The 24,069-nt window shown below is 58.6% G+C and overlaps 1 protein-coding gene across 1 annotated transcript in view; it reads left to right on the top strand.

Annotated features, from left to right (window-relative positions):
- The first annotated feature begins 4,794 nt into the window (after nt 1–4,794).
- The window catches only part of AATK (apoptosis associated tyrosine kinase), a 49,204-nt gene continuing 29,929 nt past the window's right edge, over nt 4,795–24,069 (top strand). The window contains exon 1 of the mRNA XM_054047981.1: nt 4,795–4,868. Coding sequence (XP_053903956.1) covers nt 4,814–4,868 — 55 coding nt within the window. The 5' untranslated portion in view covers nt 4,795–4,813. The remainder of the gene's footprint in view (nt 4,869–24,069) is intronic.

The raw sequence follows: 24,069 nt of genomic DNA, 5'->3' as shown, positions 1-24,069 counted from the left end.
TTCCTGAACAGCCCTCAGCAAGTTCTCCTTGGGCGCTAGGCATGTCCCCGGGTTTTATAGGCACACGCTTGGGCTTGCTATTTAGGGAGTGCTGCACCTGTCGGCCACTGCAGCCCTCCTGGGCCCTTTCAAGACGCTGGCAGCAAGCGGCTCGGATTATCTTGGCATAGCTTAGCATTAGCAGAGCCTCATTAGCAGCTGGCATCTGAGCACCTGCGGAGGGGGCAGGACGCTGGCCATAGAGCGGCAGGAGGGGGAGTCTCCAGAACAGATGTCTAGTCCTGAAAACCCTCCCTCTCTCCAGGAGCAAGCAAAGCCCCGCCACTGGGGTGACCGGGGAGGGCCGACGTTGCAGAAGCTCATGCACAGGAATGGGCAAACTACGGCCCACGAGCCGTTTTAAGCCGGCCCGCGAGCCATCATTGACTCACTGTGTAACCTCGGTCAAATTGCACTTCCTCTCTGGCCTCAGTTTCCCCGCCTGAAAAACAGGCATAGTAATACTCCTACCTTCCTGGCGTGCATGCATATGTATAAAGAGGAGCGCACAGTCTGGCATGTATAATGTGTAGGAGTGAGGCAGGCTCGGGGGGAGGGGACGAGAGAAAATGCCTGCATCACAACTGTGTGCACTTTTGGGGGCAGGGACCGGTTGCATTCCGGTTTGTAAAGCACCATGCAAGTACACACCGCAGGATAACGGTGCCTTCAGCGTCGCTGTGAACTGCTCCGGATTTAGCCCAGTTACGCTCAAGCCTGATCTTTGAGAATTGTGGGGGGAAACCCGTCGCTGGGTATTCGAGCAATGTGTCACCACTGCACATCCTGAACCCGAGTCAAAGGGCACCTGCCTGGCACACACCCACTGCGTTGCAGCCTCACCTGTCAGCAGGTGCAAACTCCCCTGCATTTGCATGTGCAGCTGCTGTTGATATGTGCATGCAAACGTCTCCAGGGGGGTTAGCGGCTCTTAGAAAACGTGGCTCCATGAGCACAAACTCTGCAAGTGAGTGAGAAACCAACAGCTTTTTCTCTGTCTGTAACGACCTGACTGTGAGTCCAATGGCAGCTCTCCTGGCTGGGGCCCTGCTTGGAAACCAGGGTGAATTTTACTAACCCCCCCCACCCAACTCCTTTCCGCTTCGGAGGAATATTCTTTCGATGTGCGTTGTGCTCTGTGCTCTTGTTCAGCCTGTGTGCTGTGCAACCACTCTCACAATCCTCCATGCTGGTTACAAGGGGGAATTGTGCTGAGCAGAGCTGGGTACAAAGCAATGTAATCTCCAGTCCCAGGGAGAAAGCAAATTAGCTCTGAATGACGCGGCTGCCTTCTTGGAGAACATTTATTTGCAAGAAGACTTTAATTTCTCCAAGCCGGGATCTATTTGTGGCAGTGCGACAGCTGCAGCGCAGTGTTCTTTGCAAGCTCAGGTCTTCTAATCAATTAACGGTGCACGTAAATTTGGCTTTCAATATTAAAAGTGCAGGAAAGGATGTTCCCTGCTGTGCTAAAAGCTCAACCTCCCAGCATGCCGCTAGCACTGTGTAGCCATGCTAACCTACCCTCCTCCGACGCAGCTTCCAGTCGTGATGTTGGGGCAAATGGTGTCAGGGAGTCCCCGGGCAATGCTCTGGAACTGCTCCCCACAAAGCCAGGCAGGACTTTGGGGAGCCTCCTCTTCCATGGAGCAGACTGTCTTCAGGGCAAGAAGCTCACACGGCTTCACCTCCTGGGTCTGACCTTGGCGCATTCAGCATATGCCCCTCCATGCGCTTCCCACAGCGAGTGCGCCCAGGCGGGGTCCTGGGGAAGCCAGAGGGTCCTGCACCCCCCACTTCGCAGTCAGACGTGACTCTCAGCCAGCCAGTAAAACAGAGGTTTATTAGATGACGGGAACACGTCTAAAACAGAGCTTGTAGGTCCAGCGAACCGGATCCCTCTGCCGGGTCCATTCTGGGGTCCGGCGAGCCAGACACCCCTGTCTGCCCTCACTTTCCGTCCAGCTCCATCTCCTCTGCTGAGTTCCTTTCCTGGGCCAGGAGGTCATCTGACCTTAGGGTGACCAGATGTCCCGATTTTATAGGGACAGTCCTGATTTTTGGATCTTTTTCTTATATAGGCTCCTATTACCCCCCACCCCCTGTCCCGATTTTTCACACTTGCTGTCTGGTCACCCTATCTGACCTCTTTGTTCCCCCACACCTTTAGCATCCCTTGCAGGAGGGAAGGGCCTGGCCATTAGTTGCTAGGCGACAGAGTGTCGGTCAGAAACTGAGGCACCCACACAGTATTCAGAGGAAACATTAAGAACAGTTCCACTTCCTCACACTGGGCATGTGAGACCTAGCGAGCCTGGGCACCAGGGGAGCAGCTAGTGGGTCACCGGGACCTGGGGAACATTAAATCATATGCCGATCAAGGGAGGTTTCCTCCTAGGCCTTCAGCTGTCTCAGTAAATGTCCAGGAGGCAGGGAGGGGGAAGGTGCACCTCTAGCCAGGCACAGCCTCCCCCTGGGCTTGTTGCAACACCATTGCTTGGGAAAATAGGGCTGTCTCTTCGGTTAGGTCACGCCCGTGGCCTAGAAAGCGGGGGGAGCCCCTCTGGCTGCCCTCGTGAGATGAGAGCCTTTCGGCCGCGTCCCCAGGGGATGCTGGGTCCTCAGATCATTCCCCTGCACCACTAGCTCCTGCCTGGACAGCTGGGTGGCACTTTGCTGAGCTGGGAGCCATCTTGCCTCCTGGTGACGCCGTGAATCCCATCTCTGTTCAGCGAGAGCAGCTTTGCTGAGCGTGGAAGCGGCCGCTTTCAAATGACTCTGAACGCTCTCGTCATCTTTTAGTAGGATGCTCTCCAAGCACTTTGGACACCAATAAAAAGAACTTCATGTGCTCTCCCTGCTCTGCCTTTGTGACGCAGCTAAAGATCATCCCCCAGCGTAGACAGGGAAACCGAGGCACGGGTGAAGGTGATGTGACTTCCCCAAGGTCACACAGCAAGTCAGCGGCAGGGCTAGGAACAGAAGCCAGGACTCTCGATTCCTCTGTTTTCAAACCAGTGGAAAGGCACAAATGTCCCGTGAGGAATCCAAACAGCACTGGGACAGCTGAGCTGAATGCTCTGTGCACCAAGGCCAAGTCTGGGTCCGCTGCAGCCACGCAGCCCTGCCAGACGAGACGCTCTCCTGCGGGAGATGCCTCCAGCGCCGAACCAGGGCTGCGCTGGGACTGCTGCCAGTCGGGCTCTGGTGGGATCCGGCTCCCATTGTAGCCAAAGCCCCCGGGCTCCAGGCAGGCGCCCGTGTCTGTGTTTGTTCTGTTCATCTCTGTTTGTAGCTAGGGGTTCTGGGGTTGAAATAACATGAGATCGGGGCTCGTCAGTCTCGTGGGGTGGACACAGCCGGGGAGCCCAGATGCTGGATCGTTCTGGTGCACAAAGAGATCTCGAGTGCAACGCCTGGGTGAGACGTGGCCCCAGGGCTCAGCTAGTGGGGTGTGCTGGCACTGCCCCAAGCGCGGGGTGGGGGTGGGGGCTGCACGTGTGAGAGAGCGCTGGGGGAGAGCGGGTGCCAGCCGGGGAATCATTTCAGAAAAAACTGTTGGGGGGCAAAGCGGTGTCAGCCTATGGAGGATTATATGTGATGATATCCTGCAACGTGGGGCGGGGGGTGGGGGGGAGTGGAGCATATAGACCTATGAAAAGTCGGGGTGTGTGTGTGTGGAGTAAACCAATGCGGGGTGGGGGAACTGCTCCCTAACAAATGAGCCCCTGAGTGTGAGTAGGGTGGGGGTGGGTCTGTGCACATCTGCAGGACAAATGGCCCCACTTGTGATTTGACTCCCGAGTTTAAAACAAATAATAGATATATTTTTTTTTCATGCAGAGCCCCGAGTCAGTTTACTGCATCCCTCCCCCCACTTCCCTGCATTGGCCCCCAGCCCCCACCTCTGCGCTAGGCCCCCATCTCCTGCACTAGCCCCCCCTCCTGCACTGCCCCCCATCTCCACCCCTGCACTAGCCCCCCCTCTCCTGCACTATCCCCTTCCCCTGCACTAGCCCCCCCTCCTGCACTGCCCCCCATCTCCACCCCTGCACTAGCCCCCCCTCCTGCACTGCCCCCCATCTCCACCCCTGCACTAGCCCCCCCCTCTCCACTATCCCCTTCCCCTGCACTAGCCCCCCCTCCTGCACTGCCCCCCATCTCCACCCCTGCACTAGCCCCCCCCTCCTGCACTGCCCCCCATCTCCACCCCTGCACTAGCCCCCCCTCTCCTCCACTATCCCCTTCCCCTGCACTAGCCCCCCCCTCCTGCACTGCCCCCCATCTCCACCCCTGCACTAGCCCCCCCTCTCCTCCACTATCCCCTTCCCCTGCACTGCCCCCCCCCAGCTGCTCAGCGGAGCCCGAGCCGGGGGGGGGCGAGGATGAGCTCGGGGGCAGCAGCCTGGCCAAGCCCCCCCCATCTACCTGCCCCCCCCCCGCTCACTGCAGAGCCGCCGGGGGGAGCCGGAGCAAGATGGCGAAGCCGCCGCCGCCGCCGCCGCGCCCAGGGTCAGCACCGGAACAGCTCCTCGCCCCGCGCCGCGGCCCCCCCCGGCCCCCCGCCGCCCCGCGCCCGCCCCGGCTCCCCGCCCCGCGCCCGCTGACCCCGCGGCGCCCCGCACCCGGCCGGCGGGGCTGAGCCGCTGGCGCGCCCCGGGGCGGTGCGGGGCGGTGCGGGCCCCCCGGGGGATGCGGGCCCCGCTCGGCCCCCGCCGCTGAGCCCCCCGCCCCCCGCTTGCCGGGCATGGCCGCGCCGCGCCTCGCTCTTGTCATGTCGCCCGCGCTCCTGCACCCCAGCTCGGCCTTCAGCTCGCCCCTCGACCCCGGTAAGTGCGGCGGCGGGGGCTGGGCGCGGGGCGGGGGGCGAGGGGCGAGCCCCGTGCCCCCCCGCCCTGCGGTCCCCCCCCCGTGCCCCCCGACCTGCGGTTCCCCGTCTCCCTCCCGTCCCCCCCCGCCCTGCGGTGCCCCCCGTGCCCCCTTCTCTGCGGTTCCCCTCTTCCCCCCCCCGACCTGCGGTTCCCCGTCTCCCTCCCGTCCCCCCCCCTCCCTGCGGTGCCCCCCGTGCCCCCCGACCTGCGGTTCCCCGTCTCCCTCCCGTCCCCCCCCGCCCTGCGGTGCCCCCCGTGCCCCCCGCCCTGCGGTTCCCCGTCTCCCTCCCGTCCCCCCCCGCCCTGCGGTTCCCCGTCTCCCCTCCCGTCCCCCCCCGCCCTGCGGTGCCCCCCGTGCCCCCCGCCCTGCGGTTCCCCGTCTCCCCTCCCGTCCCCCCCCCGCCCTGCGGTGCCCCCCGTGCCCCCCGACCTGCGGTTCCCCGTCTCCCCTCCCGTCCCCCCCCGCCCTGCGGTGCCCCCCGTGCCCCCCGACCTGCGGTTCCCCGTCTCCCCTCCCGTCCCCCCCCACCCTGCGGTCCCCCCCCCGTGCCCCCTTCTCTGCGGTTCCCCTCTTCCCCCCCCGCCCTGCGGTTCCCCGTCTCCCCTCCCGTCCCCCCCCGCCCTGCGGTGCCCCCCGTGCCCCCCGACCTGCGGTTCCCCGTCTCCCTCCCGTCCCCCCCCACCCTGCGGTCCCCCCCCGTGCCCCCTTCTCTGCGGTTCCCCGTCTCCCCTCCCGTCCCCCCCCGCCCTGCGGTTCCCCCCGTGCCCCCCGACCTGCGGTTCCCCGTCTCCCCTCCCGTCCCCCCCCACCCTGCGGTCCCCCCCCCGTGCCCCCTTCTCTGCGGTTCCCCTCTTCCCCCCCCCGCCCTGCGGTTCCCCGTCTCCCCTCCCGTCCCCCCCACCCTGCAGTCCCCCCCCGTGCCCCTTTCTCTGCGGTTCCCCGTCTCCCCTCCAGTCTCCCCCCCACCCTGCGGTTCCCCGTCTCCCCTCCCGTCCCCCCCCTCCCTGCGGTCCCCCCCCGTGCCCCCTTCTCTGCGGTTCCCCGTCTCCCCTCCAGTCTCCCCCCCCACCCTGCGGTTCCCCGTCTCCCCTCCCATCCCCCCCACCCTGCGGTCCCCCCCCCCGTGCCCCTTCCCCCCTCGCCCTGCGGTTCCCCCCCCCTCTCGCCCCCCCTGCGGTTCTCCCCCCTCCCCCCAGCCCTGCGGCTCCCCGTCCCTCCCGTCCCCCCCCCCGCAGCCCTGCACCTCCTCTTCTCCCCTTCCCCCCCAGCTCTGCAACTCCCCGTCCCCCCAGCCCTGCAGCTCCCCGTCCCCCCAGCCCTGTGGTTCCCCTTCCCCCCTTCCCATTCCTTCGCCCCAGCTGCACGTGGAGTTTGTCTTTGGAGCATGTTGTAGCGGGCACTGAGCCTGGTTCCGTCCCCCCCTCTCGGCCTGTTAACCCCCCTTTTTCTTTTTGCACTGAATTAACCCTTCCTGACCTCCACCAGCGCTATCAGACCCTGCGGGCGGTGGTGAAGGGTGTATGTGTTATTATTTCTTTATTTATTTTAGCGGCTGCAAAATTGCAATTGTTTTGCAGTGATTTTATAGGGACCTAAGGGAATAAATGTCTGCAGAGGGCCGGCCTGATTTCTCAGCTGTGGCAGCCTTTGGGGAGTGGGCACGTTCCCTGGACATCTGTACCTGACGTAACTAAACATCCCAAACGTGTTTCTCCATGTGGGCTCCCAGGGAAAAGGAGCATTTCTCCAGGGGCCACTCCTTCTGTCTGGGGCTAGGACTGGCAGGGGTCCTGCTCAGGTTTTCATATTGCTTTGATCCTAAAGGGGGAAATGGCATGACGCTAAACCCCATGTGGCTTGGATCTTGGGCTCTAAAGGGGTGAGGTGGGAGAGCTCAGCCGTAGGGACTGGGTAATAATGGCTATTCCGTCGGTGGTCGAGCCCAGACCTCAGTGTAAGCTTCGCTGGAGCTGCGTTCCCTGCTGCCCTCTCTATTGGGATCCTTGGTCCCTGATTCACAGAGGGACAATGTTCCTGGTTTGGCTCCCCCGTACTCCTCTCGCTGTGAGGAATGTCATGTCGCTGCTTTTTATCAGCTGAAAGGAAGAAATGGAATCTCCGTGCAACAGGCCCAACTTGTTCTGGTGTGCGAGATCCATGATTTCACATTCGTTGTCTTGCTGGGCATTTACCTTTATTGTCAAAACGGGCTGCAGGCCCGGGGGGGGGGGGGGGGGGTTTGCATTCACTGCCATAGCTGCCGCTGCCGTTGGTTGGTGCCATCTCGACTTCTTAGCTGCGCACGGGTGAAAGATGGACTCAGCTGGCTATGAAAGAAACATGAATTTGCCTTTAATACCTTGACATGTCACTTTTATGTGCTCCCTTGGAACTGTCAGACAGAAACAAACCGCTGTGTTTGGCGCTGATAAGAGATCTTGTCGCAATGTCCTGGACCGCGTTTCCAGCGGCACTGCATTTCATTCAGCAGCCTGGGCTGTGTTTTGGAATCCTGGCTTCTGGGCTGCCTCGGACGGCATTTCTGTGATTGAAAAAGGTGTGGTGACGAAGGAGAGACCCAAGCGATCAAGCCCCTCTGCTCCCCATTAAACGCTCATACTGGCTTTTGTTCCTAACGGGGGCCCGGGTGCATTAGCTCGTTGTATAGAATCTGTGAAAAGATGATTGATAGTTAGCGAAACGCTGATGAGGCTTATATCTGATAGTGCATGAGGGGTAATGCTGACAGTCGGTCACGCAGGCACTTCAGGGAGCTGGATGTTATGTAAGCAGCCGTTTTATGGCCGTGGTTGTGTTCCATCTGCAGGAGCACACGGCAAACCCGACTGCAGCGCAGTGGCTGTGTTCTTGTTTGTGTCTGGGGCTGGTTTGTGCAAATCTACCCCGTCATTCATTGTTGACGGCCTGGCGGAAACCTCACATGCAGCCAGATGTCTTGAATTCCACATGCAGCGGTTACTCAAAACCCTTTGCATACCTGCCCAGCACTGCAGAAGGCAGAGATTGACTTTGCTACTTGTAAAATCAAGAGTGATCTAGTAATGAGTCACAGAGCTCTGAGCACACCACGCTCTATATACATGCCGGTATTATGATGTTTACCAAAACAATGAGCTAAAAAGCCTGTGTGTGCGTTTGGTTTAAGTACACAACCAAACCAACTGCTTATGAGGTTGGTTTCCCATCAGGCTTTGTGTAAAGAGATCACCCATTTGCATCTGCAAAACCATTTTATTGGCAAAGGGCTACACTGACATAGCTGGAACTAGCATGTTCCATTGCTAGGCACTGCACGCAATAGATTTGATGGCCTTGCTCCAGATTCTGCCTGTTAAAAATGAGATCCTTTCCCCCATCCTCCTTTGGAAAATAAGATTTCTGTGCATCTAGCACAACGTTTTGTTAGTAACTGTGCATAACCTAGTTCCAGAGTGTGATTTTAAAAAACAAAAGCATGTTTATTCTACAGGAGACTCGTTGAGTTTGATTTGTGCTCCGAAGCAAACCCTTTATTTGCACTGAAAATGTTTTATCACTGGTGACACCAAACACCCAATTTGAGACCCTAATCTCGTCAAACGAGATTAAATGGATGAAGTCATTTAAAAATCTATCTATTTTAGGGATTTATACTGCGCTTCTCACCACAGCGACTGATCGCACCCTTGCATCTGAACATTTTTGTTTGTTGTTACAAATGACTCCTACAATTACTGTCAATGCAAGAAATCAAAGGGGGAAAATAGTGTTCTCTGTTCCCTCCATTTGTTTGCATTGTGCATTTGATACCAGGTTGGGTCAGGCCGCTATGCAGTTTCCCCAGCTTGTCAGTTTCTTGGGTGTTTGATTGGGGCTGGAGCCCGGACAGCTTTAAAGTAAGAGAAGGTTATGGCAAACTCACAAACATTGGCAGGGGAGGGGCTGGGTACAACCTGAAGCTACTTTTGGGTCCTTTAAAAAAAACAACCCAAACCCAACTACGTTTCAAGATGATGGTGTCGCTTTAACTTCAGGGGACGCTGGCACCATTCACATGGCCCACAGACACTGTGGGGAGGAAGGAAAACTTGGGAACAAGCCTGTTGAGACATGTGACTTTCAAACTTTAAAAACAATGCCGAGGTTGCTGGTGGGGGCAGGTCACTAGGCGGCCCCAGTGGGATGGCTCGGAATGAAATGCAGGTCATTTGCAGTGCTGACGTTTGTTTCACTGCATCACAGATGGGGGAGGCACCGGGGTGATGTTGGGGTGACAGGGCATTGGGATGCGAAAGTGACAGTCAGGGACCTGCCAGTCCACAGCGGGTGCTGGCCCCTTAGTTTAGCCTGCGTGGCTGTATTACTGCTCCAGTCCTCCCTGAACAAATCACTTCTCTTTGGCTCCCCAGCTCTGTGCTGTAGGTGAGATATGCAGCTTGTTGTCGCTAACCCCTTGAGTGCAGATATACATCAGAATACTTCTCTTCATTGGGCTCTCCTGTACTGTGGACTCTGGATCCATGAACTCCCCCTCTCCCCACCGCGGCCTGCATCTATTCCACCCTTTGGGATATCCCAGTGCAGGATCAGCGCTCAGATATCAGCCCACATTCCTCTTGGATTCCCAGCAGATGTTATCAGATGCCTCCAGCACCTCCTTAATTCTCGCTTGGCTAACCCACTAGCCAGACCTGGTCATTCTCCCCCAAAGCCCAGTGGACGTGCAAAGACTTGGTGGCAGACTCCGCACCATCCTTACCAAGCAGATTGAAGGCTGCGACTTACCAGAGACCCGCTGAGTGTTCGGTACCTGGATCTTACTGGATTTCTGTGGAAGTTGGATGACCGTAGGCTCCTTTGCAAATCTCAGCCTAAAACTTCCTTGTGCATGTCTGCGGGGCGCTTGACCCCTGGCTGAGCCAGGCCTGAGGTTTGGCAGTGGGGTGAGATACAGGGGGTGGGGCTGGGGGTGTTCTTTGTTTGAGGTGAAAGGAATCTCAAGCCAACTCCCCCATCCAGGGAAGAGGTGGCCCCTCAGCCTGGCAGTGCTTCTTGGTGCTGGCCTAGGCCTAGACCTCAGACTGGCCCATCACTCCCTTCCCACTGATGTCAGGGCTGGCGCTGGGATTCAGGAGTTCCCGGCTTCTGGAGACGGCTTGTTCTCTTGGACCCAGGCCTTGTGCCCAGCCTGAAAAACTCAGCTGAGCCCTGAGGAGCGGGGGATAGCAGGGATCCCCTCCCCAGCCATGAGGCCCTGCTCAGGGGCCCCATGCCCACTAACGGTTCTGCTGGGTCAAGCCCAGGAGGGGCTGGGGCTGGGTGATGCCCTCCCTCAGCCAGGACCTCTGTTCTGCTTGTTCTAGGTGCCCGGCCCTCCCAGGCAGGCTGAGTCCCCAGCGACAGCCTGTGTGATTTGCTGGTGCTGCTGTTTGGGCCCGCGTCGCCCCGTTGGCTGCACTGGGGAGCTGCTTCCCAGCGGTGCCCTGGGCAGGAGGGTTTGGAGTTGGCACTGGTAGCTCCTGGCCTACCTCGGATGGAGGGGGTTGCCCTCATGAGCAGCCGTCCATCTTGGAGAGTCAGAGCAGGGTGTGGGGCCTGCGGGTCAGTCCCAGCTCTCCAGGCCCTGCCCACTGTCCCGCCGAGAGCGCGTGCCCACCCCCAGGCCAAGCAGGGTAGGGTAACTCCTGCCAGTGTCCATGGCACCTGCCGGTCTGAGTGGGCTCAGGGTGAACTCTTAGGGCTGGAACTTCAAATAATTGGCCCACGGACTGGGCCTGCCCTTGATGGCTAATGTGCTCCAAGCCTGGAGAGCCTAAGCCATGTCTTCGTCCTGCCGTATGCCTCATGTCTGAGCCTGGCGGCTCCTTGCCAGCTCCCCACACTGGGGGTGTCTGGGCTTCCTCCGTGGCCAGGTCGCTTGGGGTTTGCAAAGTGTTTCACTTCTGGGCTTGGGGTGAGCCTGGCGTTCGCTCGCAGCCTGCAGGCTCGAGCCCTGTAGGACTCTGGCCGCTCCTGCAGGGACCGCCAGGAGGGCGGGTTTGCCATGGAGGTGAGGGGCTGTTCCTGGGGTTAGACATCGAGTGGGCAGGGGGTGTGCAAGCTTCTCCTACTCTCCTTTCCTAATGCCTCTCAATCCCGACCCGCAGCCCCCCACGATTCTGAGCCTGGGCCCCTCACACACTTCACTGTTTCCTTCCTGACCTGCAGCATCCGTCTGTTCCTCTCCTGGCTGGACACTTCGCACTGTCCCTGCTCGGGCTGGGAGTGGGTGCGCTCTGACGGGGACACTTACACTGAAGCCACCAGGGCAGTTGCCCCGCTGGCCTCCTCTGCCCAGAGCGCAGCGCTCCAGAGGTGAAAGGCTGGCGTGACCCAGTGACCCACCTCTGCCCCCTGGTCAAGAATTTTGACAAAGACGCAAACTGCTCTGGGCTTTGGATTTTGAAGAGTCTGCAGAGAGACCCAAAGGCAGTTCAGTGCCCTGTTGGCCTGGACACATCGTCCACATCAGCGTCAGTCTCGCTTGCCTTCTCCAGGCCGGGGCAAACATCCACGTGTGGAAGAAACCAGCAGCATTCAGTCTGCCAGAAGCAGTGGGGCTCTTGGTGCTGGCCCCATAGCTGCTTATGGGACTTGGTTGAGTAAAGCAGCTTAAAGCCTGACATCTGCCCTACCTTGAAGCTCCATAAATAGCCACGTTGGGCTGCTGCCCTGTGTTCTCAGTGAGAGCGAGGGAAGGTGAAATGTTGCAATGCTAATAAAACATCAGTTGGACCTGGGGTGGCTTGAAATGGCTCTGGGAGGATGCACGGCAGGTTCCGGAAGCTGCTGTGGTTTGATGCCCCTTTTGCCTTCAGTGTGTGTTTTGCAGCAGGGCCTGTGTGGTCTCCAGTCCTGGCACCAGTGTTTCTGTAGCGAGGGGTGAATTCTGAGGGCTGCCAGGGGCACGAGGTACTGACACGAGGTACAGTATTGAGCAGTGAGGGGGACTGGCCCCCTGGACCGGTTTACCAAAGGAGATGGGGGAGTTTTCAGCACTGGCCGTCTTTTTAAGTCAAGAACTGAATATCTTCCCAAGGGCATGCTGTGGCCCAAGCAGACGTGACTGGCTGGAAGCAGGATTGACGGGGTGAGGGTGTCTGGCCTGGGTTTCTCAGCAGGTCAGACTAGATGACTATGACTCTATTAGTGCCATTGGAGAGAGGTTTATTTTCTGCCTTTACATTGTCACAGGCTGAGTGTGTACAAGTGGGTGGGGAGCTCAGGGACTGTTCCCTGGACTCTGTCTATAAAACTGCTGCTTTCTCAGGGAAAGGTGGAAACTGGACCAGCACCCTCCTTCGAAAAAGACTCCAGCAGAAACGCCACCTGATTTTAATAGGACACATGAGAGTGCACTCTCTGCAGGCCGTGCACAGCATTTATTGCACCAGTGCTCACAGCATGAGTCGTGGCCTGGCGTGTGTGCAAGGAGGTGGACGGAGCCCTGTGACCGTAAGCCCTGCTAGAACCAGGACCGGCAGAGCGGGATTGTGACAGTGTTGTTCAGAGCACTTTTTATCCCATGGGACCCCAAGGTGGCTTGCATGCTTACATTGTTACGCCGGCTATGCACATGGCATGCTTTACCCACCACTGAAATGCAGCCCCCTCTGGAGCAGAACATGGCAGCAGTTGTACTTGCAATGCTGTACTTGCAATGCTGTGGATACTTTCAGGCCAGGAAGCGAAAGCGGTGCTGGGACTGAGGCAGCAGGGGGGACTGCAGACAGGCAGAACGTAGTTACCCCGGGAGGAAGCTGCTTGGGGACCCTGAGGTTAAGGGAGCTGTCAGAGAGAGAAATGTGACACTCCTGTAAAGTGTGAAAAGCCAAGCCGCAGACAAGCCACCTTTCACCAGTCGCAGCCCTACAGAGCCCCGGAGCGTGAGCAAGGCCGTGAGTGGCTGTGTCAGGGCAGGGAAATGGGAGTCTCTGAAATACCAAGGGGAGCTCTGGGGGGTGCAGTTTGCATTCTGGTCGCCCTGCCGGGCGGTTAATTGATGCCTTCTCCCGTAGCCTCCTGTGGGGCCTCCTCCACCCACAGAGCCGGCTATGCTGGGCAGATCTGCTCGCAACGCGCAGTATCCGCTAACCCAGAACGAGCCACGTGGGGAGCGGTTTAGGCTTCGCAAGTGAGCTTCAGCCAGTACAACTGGATCAGGTCTGCCCAGAGAGCTGAAGATCGGGGGGCGGGGAGGGAGCGGGGGGATGACAGGGAGGGGCTGTAAGATGGCTCGTTGTACCCCCCTCCCCTGCATCAAGAGAGCTGGAATTCACAGGGGGCTGTAAAATGGCTTATTGTGCCCCCCCACACACACACCTGCATCAAGGGAGCTGGAATTCACCGGGGGGCCATAAAATGGCTTATTGTGCCCCCCCCCACTTACATCAAGAGAGCTGGCGATCACGGGGGAGGTGGCTGTAGGTGGTGCGTCATCTCCCCTCCCCAGCATCAGGCAGGGCTGTGGCAAAGGCTGGCTGTTTTGTACGCTAGCGTCCGGCAGCAGGGCTGGGACAGCCCCGGGAACGGTGCTCTTGGAGCACTGCAGTGCAGCTGGCTGCTTTCCCGTGGCGGTTGGGCTTCCGGATTACAGTGGCGATCGGTGACGCTCCACGTTGTGTGTGGGGTTTGTTCCCCATCCTCTCTCCGCTTGGCCGCTCCCCCCTCTCCCCGCCCGGCATGGGTGACAATACAATCCCCATCAGAGCAAATGAAGGGAAATTAATCTGTGAGGCTGTGAAGGGCTCCGAGCTCTCGGGATGCTGAGAGCCCAGTTCTGAGTCACGGAATCCTGTTCCCCTGCCCCCGGTTCATGGCACATGTGCCAGACGGCCCCGTGGGCTGCAGGGAAGGTCTATCTTCGGGCTGCGCCAGGGCAGGGGAGGCGAGATGGGTGGCCGTTGGAGAGGCTGACTCCAGTGGTGTTTGTAACGGGCTGGGGGATCTTCGGGTGCAGGTTTAGGGAAGGGCGAGGTCGTTGTTCTTGACGCGGGGTCTGCCGTTCCCAGCCCGTTGGGTTCCGGACGGGGTTTGCAGACCCCCCTGTCTGCCTTGCAGCAGCGCGTGCAGCTGGGCTGTCGTGTCGGGCCACTCGCATTGTGTGTCAGGAAATGATCGGACCGGGTAATCGTCTCCCTTGTTCCCTGGCCTGTCTCTCCTGGCTCCGTGCTCAGCACCCTCTCCTCCCAGGCCCTGCGAATGTGTTCTTGGTGAGTGTGTAATTAGGGTGCAGAACAGGTGGTGAAAGTCTGAGCGTCAGACACGGTCCCTGGCTGCAGAGATCCCGCTCTGGAGCAAGGCTGGTTGAGCAGGGCCTCTGATTGCAGCGTATACGCTCTGGGAGTTCACTGCGGCAGGGATCTGCCTGCCGGATGCATTGCTGTGTGTTCACAGCTCAAGCACAGAGCCCCAGACGTTGGGTGCTTTACGGAGCGGTGGGGTGGGAGGGAGGCACAGTGAGGAGAGGGGAGCACTTCTGACTGCTGGAAAGTAACCCCCCTGGGGTATTAATCAGTGCGCTAGCCTCGGGGAAGTGCTGGGGGGCGGTGCTGCTTGGCTGTCGGATGGCAGTTACCGGATAATAGCATCTGCGATCAATGGAGCTCTCAAAGCCATCTCAGTGCCCAGCAGGATTTGTACATCGCATAGGGCTAAACTCTCGATGCGCACGGGGAAGTGAGCCCCCCAGTGCCTGTAACGGGTGGTGGGCGTCGCCGGCGGGAGCCCAGCGTGCGGCACGCCGATCCGCTACCTGGGAAGCGAAGGGAGGAGGTGGCTCGGGGCACTGGAGCAGCTGGTGGGTCAGCGCAGGGAGCAGTGGCTCTTTGCTGTTCCTTGTGCTGACTTCATTTGATTTTTAAGAAATAATCCGCTTAAAAGCTGCCACTGTGTCACTGCTGCCCCAGAACTGCCAGCGCGCAGCTCAGAGTGCCCCGACCCGTGGGCAGGTGGCGCTGATCCTGAACCACGTGTGATACTGATCCGTCCCCCGCGCATTGTCCCCTGGGGTTTGCTTCAGGCTGACGTCTTCCCCTGGACAGGACGATCACCTGCAGCTTCCCAGAGAGGGGACTGAGCCCTCTGGGTGCTGATCAGGGCCTGGGATGGTGGTGGCCCTACGCAGACAGACAGCTGGCCATGGTGCTGGGGTGTTAGCCACATACTGTTCAGTCGTCACGTCGGGGGAGGCAGGGAATCCAGTTCTGCTCAAGGTACAAATCGGAGCTCCGTGCTCCCCCTGGTCGGTGCAGGTGGCTTTAAACCCTGCAGCTAGTGCGTGCTGGGGAGGGGCAGAAGTCCCTGCAAGTCGTACCCCCGCTGGCAGGGAAAGGGGGTTGAGGCTGGTTGTGGCCCAGTCCTGCCTTTTGCCTTGTTCCTTCCTTCCCACAACCGGTTTCTCTCTCGTCCCAGGTGAGGGGCAGCATCCGCCTTGGGAAGGGGGTGGGTTTAACTACAGACACGAAGAGAAATTCTAAGGCAGGCAAATGGACTTTTCTGAATCATGTCTCACAAATGGCTGAGCAGAACCAGGCCCGATCCATGGGTGAGAGATCTGCCTGCAACATGGGCTGTGTAAAATCCAGGTAGCGCGAGACTCTGGCCAGTTCCATGAAGTTTTTTGTGTAGCAAACTTTGTGAATCTGAACCAAATGCTGCGTCGTTTCCCTTATTATTTTTTAACTGATTGATTGATTGATTGCCTCACCCTGCCTTCCCCTCCCCCACAAATGTGAACCAAGTGCCAACCTCTGAAACAGGCTTTACTGGTAGAGAAAGGGCCTGGTTCCGTGCCTGCAACTCCCCTTTGAAACCAGCGTGCATTCCACGTGCCATGTGCGTTCAGGCCTGGCCTCTGAGACGCGAACATGCAGAGATCCTGCATTGGTGTGGTATAGATAAGAACCCTTGAGCCCAGAAGTTATTTTTATCTTTAAATATAAGCAGGTGATGTGGTGAAACTTACAGTCAGATATTTGGGGCCAGACATTTAGATTTGCGCATGTACACACAGTTACTTGGATTGCTCGTACAAAAGAGCCGACATGTGTCTAGCTGGCCATTTAGCTGAACGAGAACCTATTTTGCACACAGTGGTGGTGTTTGCACTCGTGTGTTTCTGCTCCATTGTGCTCGTGACTTTAGGCCCAAGATACCACACATGCAGCTCTGAGGCAGTGGCCTTTGTCCTGTGGGGAAGGAGCATTTGGAGGGCTTGCCAGGTTCTTTCCGGCATGTCAGTGGTTTTTTAAACGGTGGTAAGTATCAGGGGGTAGCCGTGTTAGTCTGTATCTACAAAAACAACAAGGAGTCTGGTGGCACCTTAAAGACTAACAGATTTATTTGGGCATAAGCTTTCGTGAGTAAAAACCTCACTTCTTCGGATGCATCCGAAGAAGTGAGGTTTTTACTCACGAAAGCTTATGCCCAAATAAATCTGTTAGTCTTTAAGGTGCCACCAGACTCCTTGTTGTTTTTAAACGGTGGTGACTCTTGGGAAGGGTCAGGAATTATTACCTTGCCAGGGCAGCATGGTGCTCATGCATCTGCCCCCTCGGACACCAAGGCCGTGACAAGCTAGGGAGCAGTGCAAGAAAGAATCATAGAATAGCAGGGTTGGAAGGGCCCTCAGGAGGTCATCTAGTCCAACCCCCTGACAGATTTTTGCCCCAGATCCCTAAGTGGTCCCCTCAAGGATTGAGCTCATAACTTTGGGGTTAGCAGGCCAATGCTCAAACCACTGAGCTATCCCTCACCCCTAAGACTTAAAGGCACCAGCAAATGTATGCAGTGCCTGGGATTTGCTGCATCTTCGCTTATTGCTCAAGGGCCCAAGCCGGGCACTGCAGGGACCCCTGTGTGTGTGAGATAAAGGGAGATAAAGCCACCGTGTCCAACCGCCAGCTGAGACTGCGTGACAGGAGCCTGCCAAACACCATTGGACTTCGATGGTCACTATTGCTACGGTCCGTCAGTCGCCCCTCAGACAGGGGTTGGGCTAGGATGAGACACCTCTGAGCAAACCCCACAGTGCTGGTCTGGCCAGGAGAGCGCTCTCCTCTGGGGAGTCCTGGCTCAGTGTCCCAGGGCAGCGTTGGGGGTCGCAGCGCTGGGGGAGATGCTCTCTTTCAGATGAGGAGGTTCGGACCAGCTTTAGAGCCCCTTCTTGTGGCATTGCTTAGCAGTTATCCATCAGCCCTCTCTAATGCGGGTTGGTATCATTACCCCTGAGTTAACAGCTAGGGAAACTGAGGCACAGAGCGCTGACCTGATTTCCCTCAAGATCAGTGACAGAGCTGGGATTAGAACCCAGGAGTCCTGGCTCCCAGTCTGGTGCCCTATCTGTTGGACTATGCGGCAGTGGTGGGGGCAATGGGGGGCATTCGGCTTATGGAAATTCTCCCCAGCACAAACCTCTCCGAGCCAATTAGAGTTTTAAGCTTCCTTGTTGTTTGCCAGATCTGCTCCCTGCAGGCACACACGGAACGGCGGGAACATAGCTGCAGTACCCATGTCCCCTGGTGCCCCCCCCCTGGTTTGGGGGTTCTGGGGCAGAGCTGGCACAGCTCCCAGTCAGGCTGTAGGGTGAGCGGGGCAGGCCGGCAGGGGTGTGAGGCTTAGCTAATAAAGGTGGAACATGCTGCTCGCCGCTCGGTGCTTTGAGATCCCTTAGTGAAAGGCGTTCTGTAACAGGGCAGGGGATTATTCTCCGGTTCTGGGGGCAGGCTCAAAGGGGCAATTTTTAAGAAGTAGCCTTTAGTTTTATGGACACAAGAAGCCCTCATTTAAACGTTTGCCTGACTGCAGCCAGCAAATAAGGTCATTAGGTGACCAACTTCTGCTGCTTGGTGCCTGTTGATTGGGTGTTGCATGAAATTGGAGGCCGGGCTGAGGCCCCTTTAAAAATGTTGCTCCACATTTGTAGGTAAATTGAAATCAGACTAGTTGAAAATCCATTTCCTGTGTTACTGACCTGCCAAGATCTGAGTTCAGGGCTGGGTGACATTGGCCTGCTTTCGGAAGGAGCCCCGCCCCGACGTGTGTTAGGGGGCTGTACCTGGACTTGGGGCTTGGCAGATCGAAAGCTTTTCCCCTCCATCTTTGCTTGGAGATTCGCTCTGGTATGTGGGGCTGGGAGGGTGGGGTGGGGGCAGGTCACCCTCTCCCTGCTGCTCCATTCTCGCAGGCAAGCCATGGGGCATTGTGGTACGCAAGGTCCTGGGGCTTGCCGCGCTCCAGAGAGCAGTGCCAGTATCAGAGAATGGGTAAGCAGAGGCAATAGGCATTACATAAGAACGGCCATACTGGACCGATGGTCCATCGAACCCCGTATCCTCTCTCTGACAGTGGCCGGTGCCGGGTGCTTGAGAGGGGGTGAACAGAACAGGGCAGTTGAGTGGTCCATCCCCTGTCATCCAGTCCCAGTGTCTGCCAGTCAGAGCCGAGCATGGGGTTGTGTCCCTGCCCGTCCTGGCTAATAGCCATTGATGGACCTATCCTCTGGGAATGTATCTAATTCTTATCCAATGCCCTGGCGTTCCCGTGTCCCATTGATAATCCTTCCTTCTATGGCTCAGGTGCCCAGTCCCTAGTGAGGAGCTAGGAGTGGCCCCACTTAGCAGCCTTCATTTGGAAGGGCTGCATCACCCTGGCCAGCATCCTTTAATGCGGGGTATCGGGGGGAGCGGGTGTCAGTTCCCATTGACTTCGGCTGGGGCCAGGCCTGTAACAGAGATTTTCTGTTCGCTACTCGATTTGCCTCTGCACGGGCCCCTGCCTGTCTCTGTCGTTCGACTTCAGAGCCCAGGCTTCTGGTTTCGTAACTGCACTGATCACGGCTGATAAAAATAGGCTGCTCCTCTCCACACTGCTTCTCCCTGTATGTTACATAAAAGCTCCCCTGGCAGGCCTGCGACTGGCCTCGGCCCTCCGAGTGGGCAGTTCCCTGCGTCTGGCGCAGGGAGGTGTAACCCCCTGGTGCGCAGTCGAAAGGTTCGGACCCCTGGACTCAGCCCATCGTTGGGCAGCTGTCGGACGAGCCCTGCAGCTCCGTGGGCAGCCCTGCCTGAGGGGTGGACGGCGTCAGATACTGCGCTGGGTTTTGCTTTATTGATGCGTGTGCAGTTCCCACTGGAGTCTGTGTGGGCTGCTTATGGATACCGGAGGATGCAGATTGGCTTCCGGTGTCTCGGGGGTGTCTCTGTGGGGGGGCGCGGGCAGCATGCTTCCTTGGCCGCTCTTGCTGCCTATCCGGCTTCAGCGAATCGCTCTCGGGCCTTTCTGCCGTGCCTGTCACAGCAGCATCTGGAGCAAACCAGCCTCAGGTCTCAGACTTGCAGTGCAGCTTGCAGAGGGAGCTAAAGGCCCTTCGCTCGCTGTGGACTGTCGCCTGTGGGCTCCTGGCCTCATGAAATCGCTACCTCCACAGCTGACAAGGGAGAGGCCTTTGCTGCCTCTGGAGGCTGCCGGAGCTTTTCAGTCTTTGGCCATGGTGATGCGAGGGCTAGAAATTGGTTAGGGATGCACACACGCCCCACACTCGGGTAGCACCTGTCCCCGGGATTCCCCCCTCGCCTGTAGCTGCGGGGTTCAGAGTGTCTGGATGCATTCACCCATCTGCCAGCCGGTCCTTTGGTGTTGTAACCTGCAGTGGAGGCGATGGGCGTCGATGGCTGCTAGGGCTGCATTGGCCTCCCTGGTCCTCTGCGGTCAGCGCTTCCTGGCGATCCGGACGGCATGGGAATCCCAATGGGACGGATCGTGGCGTGGTCAGAGCTCCCGTGGGGCACTGGCTTCGCTGGGTTATTTATCTACTGGATCTTTACCCCCCCCCCCCCAGTATTTCAGACAAGAGGGGGGTGGTGGGGGCAGTAGCAGGACTTTGGGGACCTGAGATTTAGCGTGGAGTAGGTGACCTCGGACACTGCCGTGCTGGGCGCAGTGTGAGAATTGGTTTCATGGTTATTTGCAGTTGCATTAAGGATGGGCAGGGCCAGAGCTCCCGCCAGGCACCAGCTGCAGGAGCCTTGATCTGACGCTGGCTTAGCTCTCCCCTGAAGAGCGGGCAGGGTGGCAGGCAGGACACTGGGCACGTGTCAGCCACGTGCCAGGGTGCAGCTCTGCCCTCCCCCCCCCCGGCGAGTCAGTGTCAAGATGCAGCTGCTGGGTCAGTTTGCAATTGGGGTGAATGAATGGCTGGTGTGGCTGGTGGTGGGAGGCCATGCCGTCTGCCTGGGGCAGGCTCTTGCATATAGTCATTGGAGCTGGGTGTGTTTGTAATGGACCTTCGCCTGGTGTCCCGCACAGCGCCCCTGTGTCTCCGGCCTGACTAGCGTGAGATCTGGGGGGAGTATGTGGGGGTGATGGGCTGTCCAGTCGCAAGTTGTCTGCATCACGGGGGTCTGGGCTGGGGACTGGTGATCTTTGCACTGGCGGAGATACCCAGCCATGGCTTGGAGCGCGCACGTGACTGCAGGCTCCTGGAGCATTTAATCCAGTGCCCGGGCAGCTGGGACTTACGAGAGGAGGGGAATTCCAGCAGCGGAGAGCTGCGTGCTAGTGTAGGCATGGCCCCCGCCACTCACGCCAGCCGTTCTGCCTGCCATGCTCGGTCAGCCCAGCTCCCCTCACCCTCCTCCAGCAGGCTGTCTGGATTGCCCCGCCCTGTGCTAAGATCACACCGCCCCGTCCCCCGCTGGGATCAGTCCCAGCGCTGCGTGCAGAGCCCCAGAGCATTGTCTGCGGCAGAAGACTTCCTAGAACACCCAGACCTCCATGGTGTAGTCTTGCAGGCAGCCCCGTAGGCAGCTCCCACTGCTGTGCTTTGGAAGGGGAAGGCCGGGATGGACCCACCATGGCCCAGCCCCCTGTGGTGGCATCACCTCTCATGGGCTGTTCGGTGGGACGGTCTCTGGATCGGGGTAACTGATTGCTAGGTGGTTTCAGAGAGTTCCCCCCATGAGGAGTTACAGCGGATCCGTGCTGGAACGGCACCTCTGGCGGTATTTAACTGTCCTGTTTGATTGTTAATTGAGACTCACATAAATGCCGTTCATTGGGTAGTGCATGATGTAGCGCGACCGCCGGCAGAAGCCAGTCGCTCTTCATTTAGCCATGGAACGTGAGCTCAATTCCATAGTTTGTTAAAGGCTGTCACCCTTCAAATCGGCCCGCCCTCAGCCCCAGATCCTGTCCTGTAGTTAGTTCAGACGCTTACATTGGCTGGGAAAGTAATGGCTGAGTAATAATATAGTATATGGAGATATACCTATCTCCTAGAACTGGAAGAGATGTTGAAAGTTCATTGAGTCCAGCCCCCTGCCTTCACTAGCAGGACCAAGTACTGATTTTTGCCCCAGATTCCTAAGTGGCCCCCTCAAGGATTGAGCTCACAACCCTGGGTTTAGTAGGCCAATGCTCAAACCACTGAGCTAGCACTCTCCCCAGTAGAGTAGAGCACAGGTAGTGGGGAAAGGGGCCTTCGGTGGGTCACAAGGCTAAAAGTCACCATCCCGACTTAGAGAGCCACGGTGGGGGAGGGAATATCTTTTATTGGGCCAACGTCTGTTGGTGAGGGAGACATGCTTTCGAGCTACACAGAGCTCTTTTTCAAGGGCTGGATTCACAGCTGGGCCCAACCCCGACGGGGATCTGGATTCCAAGCCCGGAGCTGGGGCTCGGGGCGGTGGCTTGGCCTGTCAGGAATAGGAATGCTGTTGGTTGGAGGTCTGGGATTTACATGCATCTGGAGCAGGAGCAGAGGTGGTGGCTGGGATGCAGGAACCCTTGGCCGAGGCCCTGGCGGCTGGGACACCTTTGAGTATCCAGCGAGCACGTTTCGGAGCCGCTGTCGCGCTCAGACCCGCCTGCACCTAAGTGCCGCAGCAGTGTAGTCTGCACCCTGGAAATGGAGGAATCTCATCTGATCAGCCCCGCAAGGGGCTTGGGGACACGCTGGACGCCGAGGCCCTGTCCTGTCTGCCTGGGTCGAAGTCTGTGTCACTGTCCCTGGCCCAGGCCTGCTGCTGCAGGAATGGCTCATGTTCGTGGGGCGTGGGGCGTGGGCAGTGAGGTAAGCCCCCGAAGCAGGGCTCTTCAGACTCAGGAATACCCTCTGCGTGCAAATGGCTCAAGGTTTGCTGTAACACGGTTAATTTCCCGTGTGAATTCCACGCTGGGAACCGTTGATGGCCTCAGTACAGCCCGGACGGTGGCAACGCGAGTCACCACCTGCCCCCTCTCCCCCGGGTGGGGAGGGGTTGAGCTCTCCGCCGTGTATTCGGCCAGGGGGGCGACCTGAATTGTTTGTGAGGGTGAGTTGTGTGTGTGGACGCCTGCCCAATGGGGACAGGAGTGAGTCCCAGCAGAGACAGTAGGGCCAGAGCGGGTAGGGCCTTTGGGATGGAGTTAAATCCATCAGCAATCCCTGGGGCCCCTGCCCCCCCCCACGCATATCTCCCGTGGGACACAAACCAAGGGGAGCAGGGGGGTGCAGAGGTGGACGGGGCCCGGTGGAGTGGCGGCCCTGTGCCTTGATGAGGACGGGTTGGCGTGTGGCTCAGCTGGACTAACTCCTTGTCAGTCCCGTTCCCCAGCATCGCCGGCCCCATCAAAGGAGAAGACCCGGTATCTGCACCTCCCAGTGCGCATGCATTTGGCAGCAGGGCTGCCGGGGCCTCGGAGGCGGGGTTCTGGGGGGAGGGCGAGCGCTCTGTGGCGAACGCAGCTTCGTGAGTCACTTCACTCCTAATAACCCCCTCCCCGGCCCAGCGGAGCCTCCCTGGACAGAAACACACGCCAGCATGGCTGGGACAGGAGTGCGGCTGTGAGGGGACAGGAGCAGCTGGGAAACACGGCTTGGGAAGGTGACCTTTGAGGTGGGGTGTCTCCAGTGCCCCCCACCATGGCGTCTGGGCTCCACAGCGAACTTGGGAACAGCAGGGGAACACTCATTGGTTTTCTCTCCAGACACCCCGTCCGCTATCCTCACCCCATGCAGGGGTGCTGCCCCGGCAGCAGAGCCAGGTTCTTTAGATTCTATTCCTGGCTGTGTTTCTGAATCACCCAGTGCCTCAATTTCCCCATTTGTTAATTGGCGGTAATAATAAATAAATTAATGGAGATATCCCATCTCCTAGAACTGGAAGGGATGTTGAAAGGTCATTGAGTCCAGTCGTTGCCTTCACTAGCAAGACCAAGTACTGATTTTGCCCCACATTCCTAAGCGGCCCCCTCAAGGATTGAACTCACAACTCTGGGTTTAGCAGGCCAATGCTCAAACCACCAAGCTATCCGTCTCCCCTGGTGTCCACATTCTGTGGGGCCCAGGCCATGCTCGCGGGACTGTCTCTAGTGCCCCTTGGGACTCTGATGAGCAGCCCGGTAGAAGGCGAGGGATCCCTTCCCACGTGTGTTCTCAGGGCCAGGGCCAGCTGCCGTGCTGGCTGGCTGCGTCTGGGCGAGCGGCACTCGTGCCCTGCGAGGTGTAAAATTGCTTTCCTGGAAGCTGCCCACAGCTCTGGTCCCTTAATCTCCCTTGGGATTAAAGTGTCGGTGCTGGAGGAGCCGCCGGGGGGACTGTTGGCTGGAAGTGACACTGGCGCTGTCTGTCTGTGCCCTGGCATGGCCCCCGGAAGCCCCCAGGCACTGAAGAGCGGAGAGAAAGGACAGGCAGAGGAGTGGCACCCAGAGCCCGGTTAGCGCCTAGCGCTGGCACAGCAGAGCGCCCTCTTCGTCCCAGGCAAACAGCTTACCGGGCGCCCTGCCCCGTCCCTGTTCTCAGCCCATCCTCAGGCCAGCTCTGTTCCTGGGAGGGCAGCAGGGGCAAGTGACTCTCCCAGGCCAAGAGTGCGAGCGCTGGGTGGGGCTGGGCTGGCACCAGAGCCGCGTGGGTCACATCCTGCTTCTGGATCTGCGCTGTGTGCACGGCTGTTTTCTGCCTGGGGCAGGGGATGGGCTCAAACGCCGGGGGCCGTGGTGCCAGCTGATCCCTGGGAACTGTCTTGCTCTGCAGGGAGTGCTGACGGGAAGGGGAGGGTGTGTGTGTTCAGAGGAAGCGCTCTCAGCAGGACGGGGTTGGTGCTAAAGTTTTGCTGACTAGACTGTAAAACAAAAGGGGGG

The sequence above is a fragment of the Malaclemys terrapin genome, chromosome 13 (genome assembly GCF_027887155.1).
Source record: "Malaclemys terrapin pileata isolate rMalTer1 chromosome 13, rMalTer1.hap1, whole genome shotgun sequence".
Lineage (NCBI taxonomy): Eukaryota > Metazoa > Chordata > Testudines > Emydidae > Malaclemys > Malaclemys terrapin.
The sequence above is the reverse complement of the archived record's forward strand: the minus strand, read 5'-3'. Positions and strand labels throughout refer to the sequence as shown.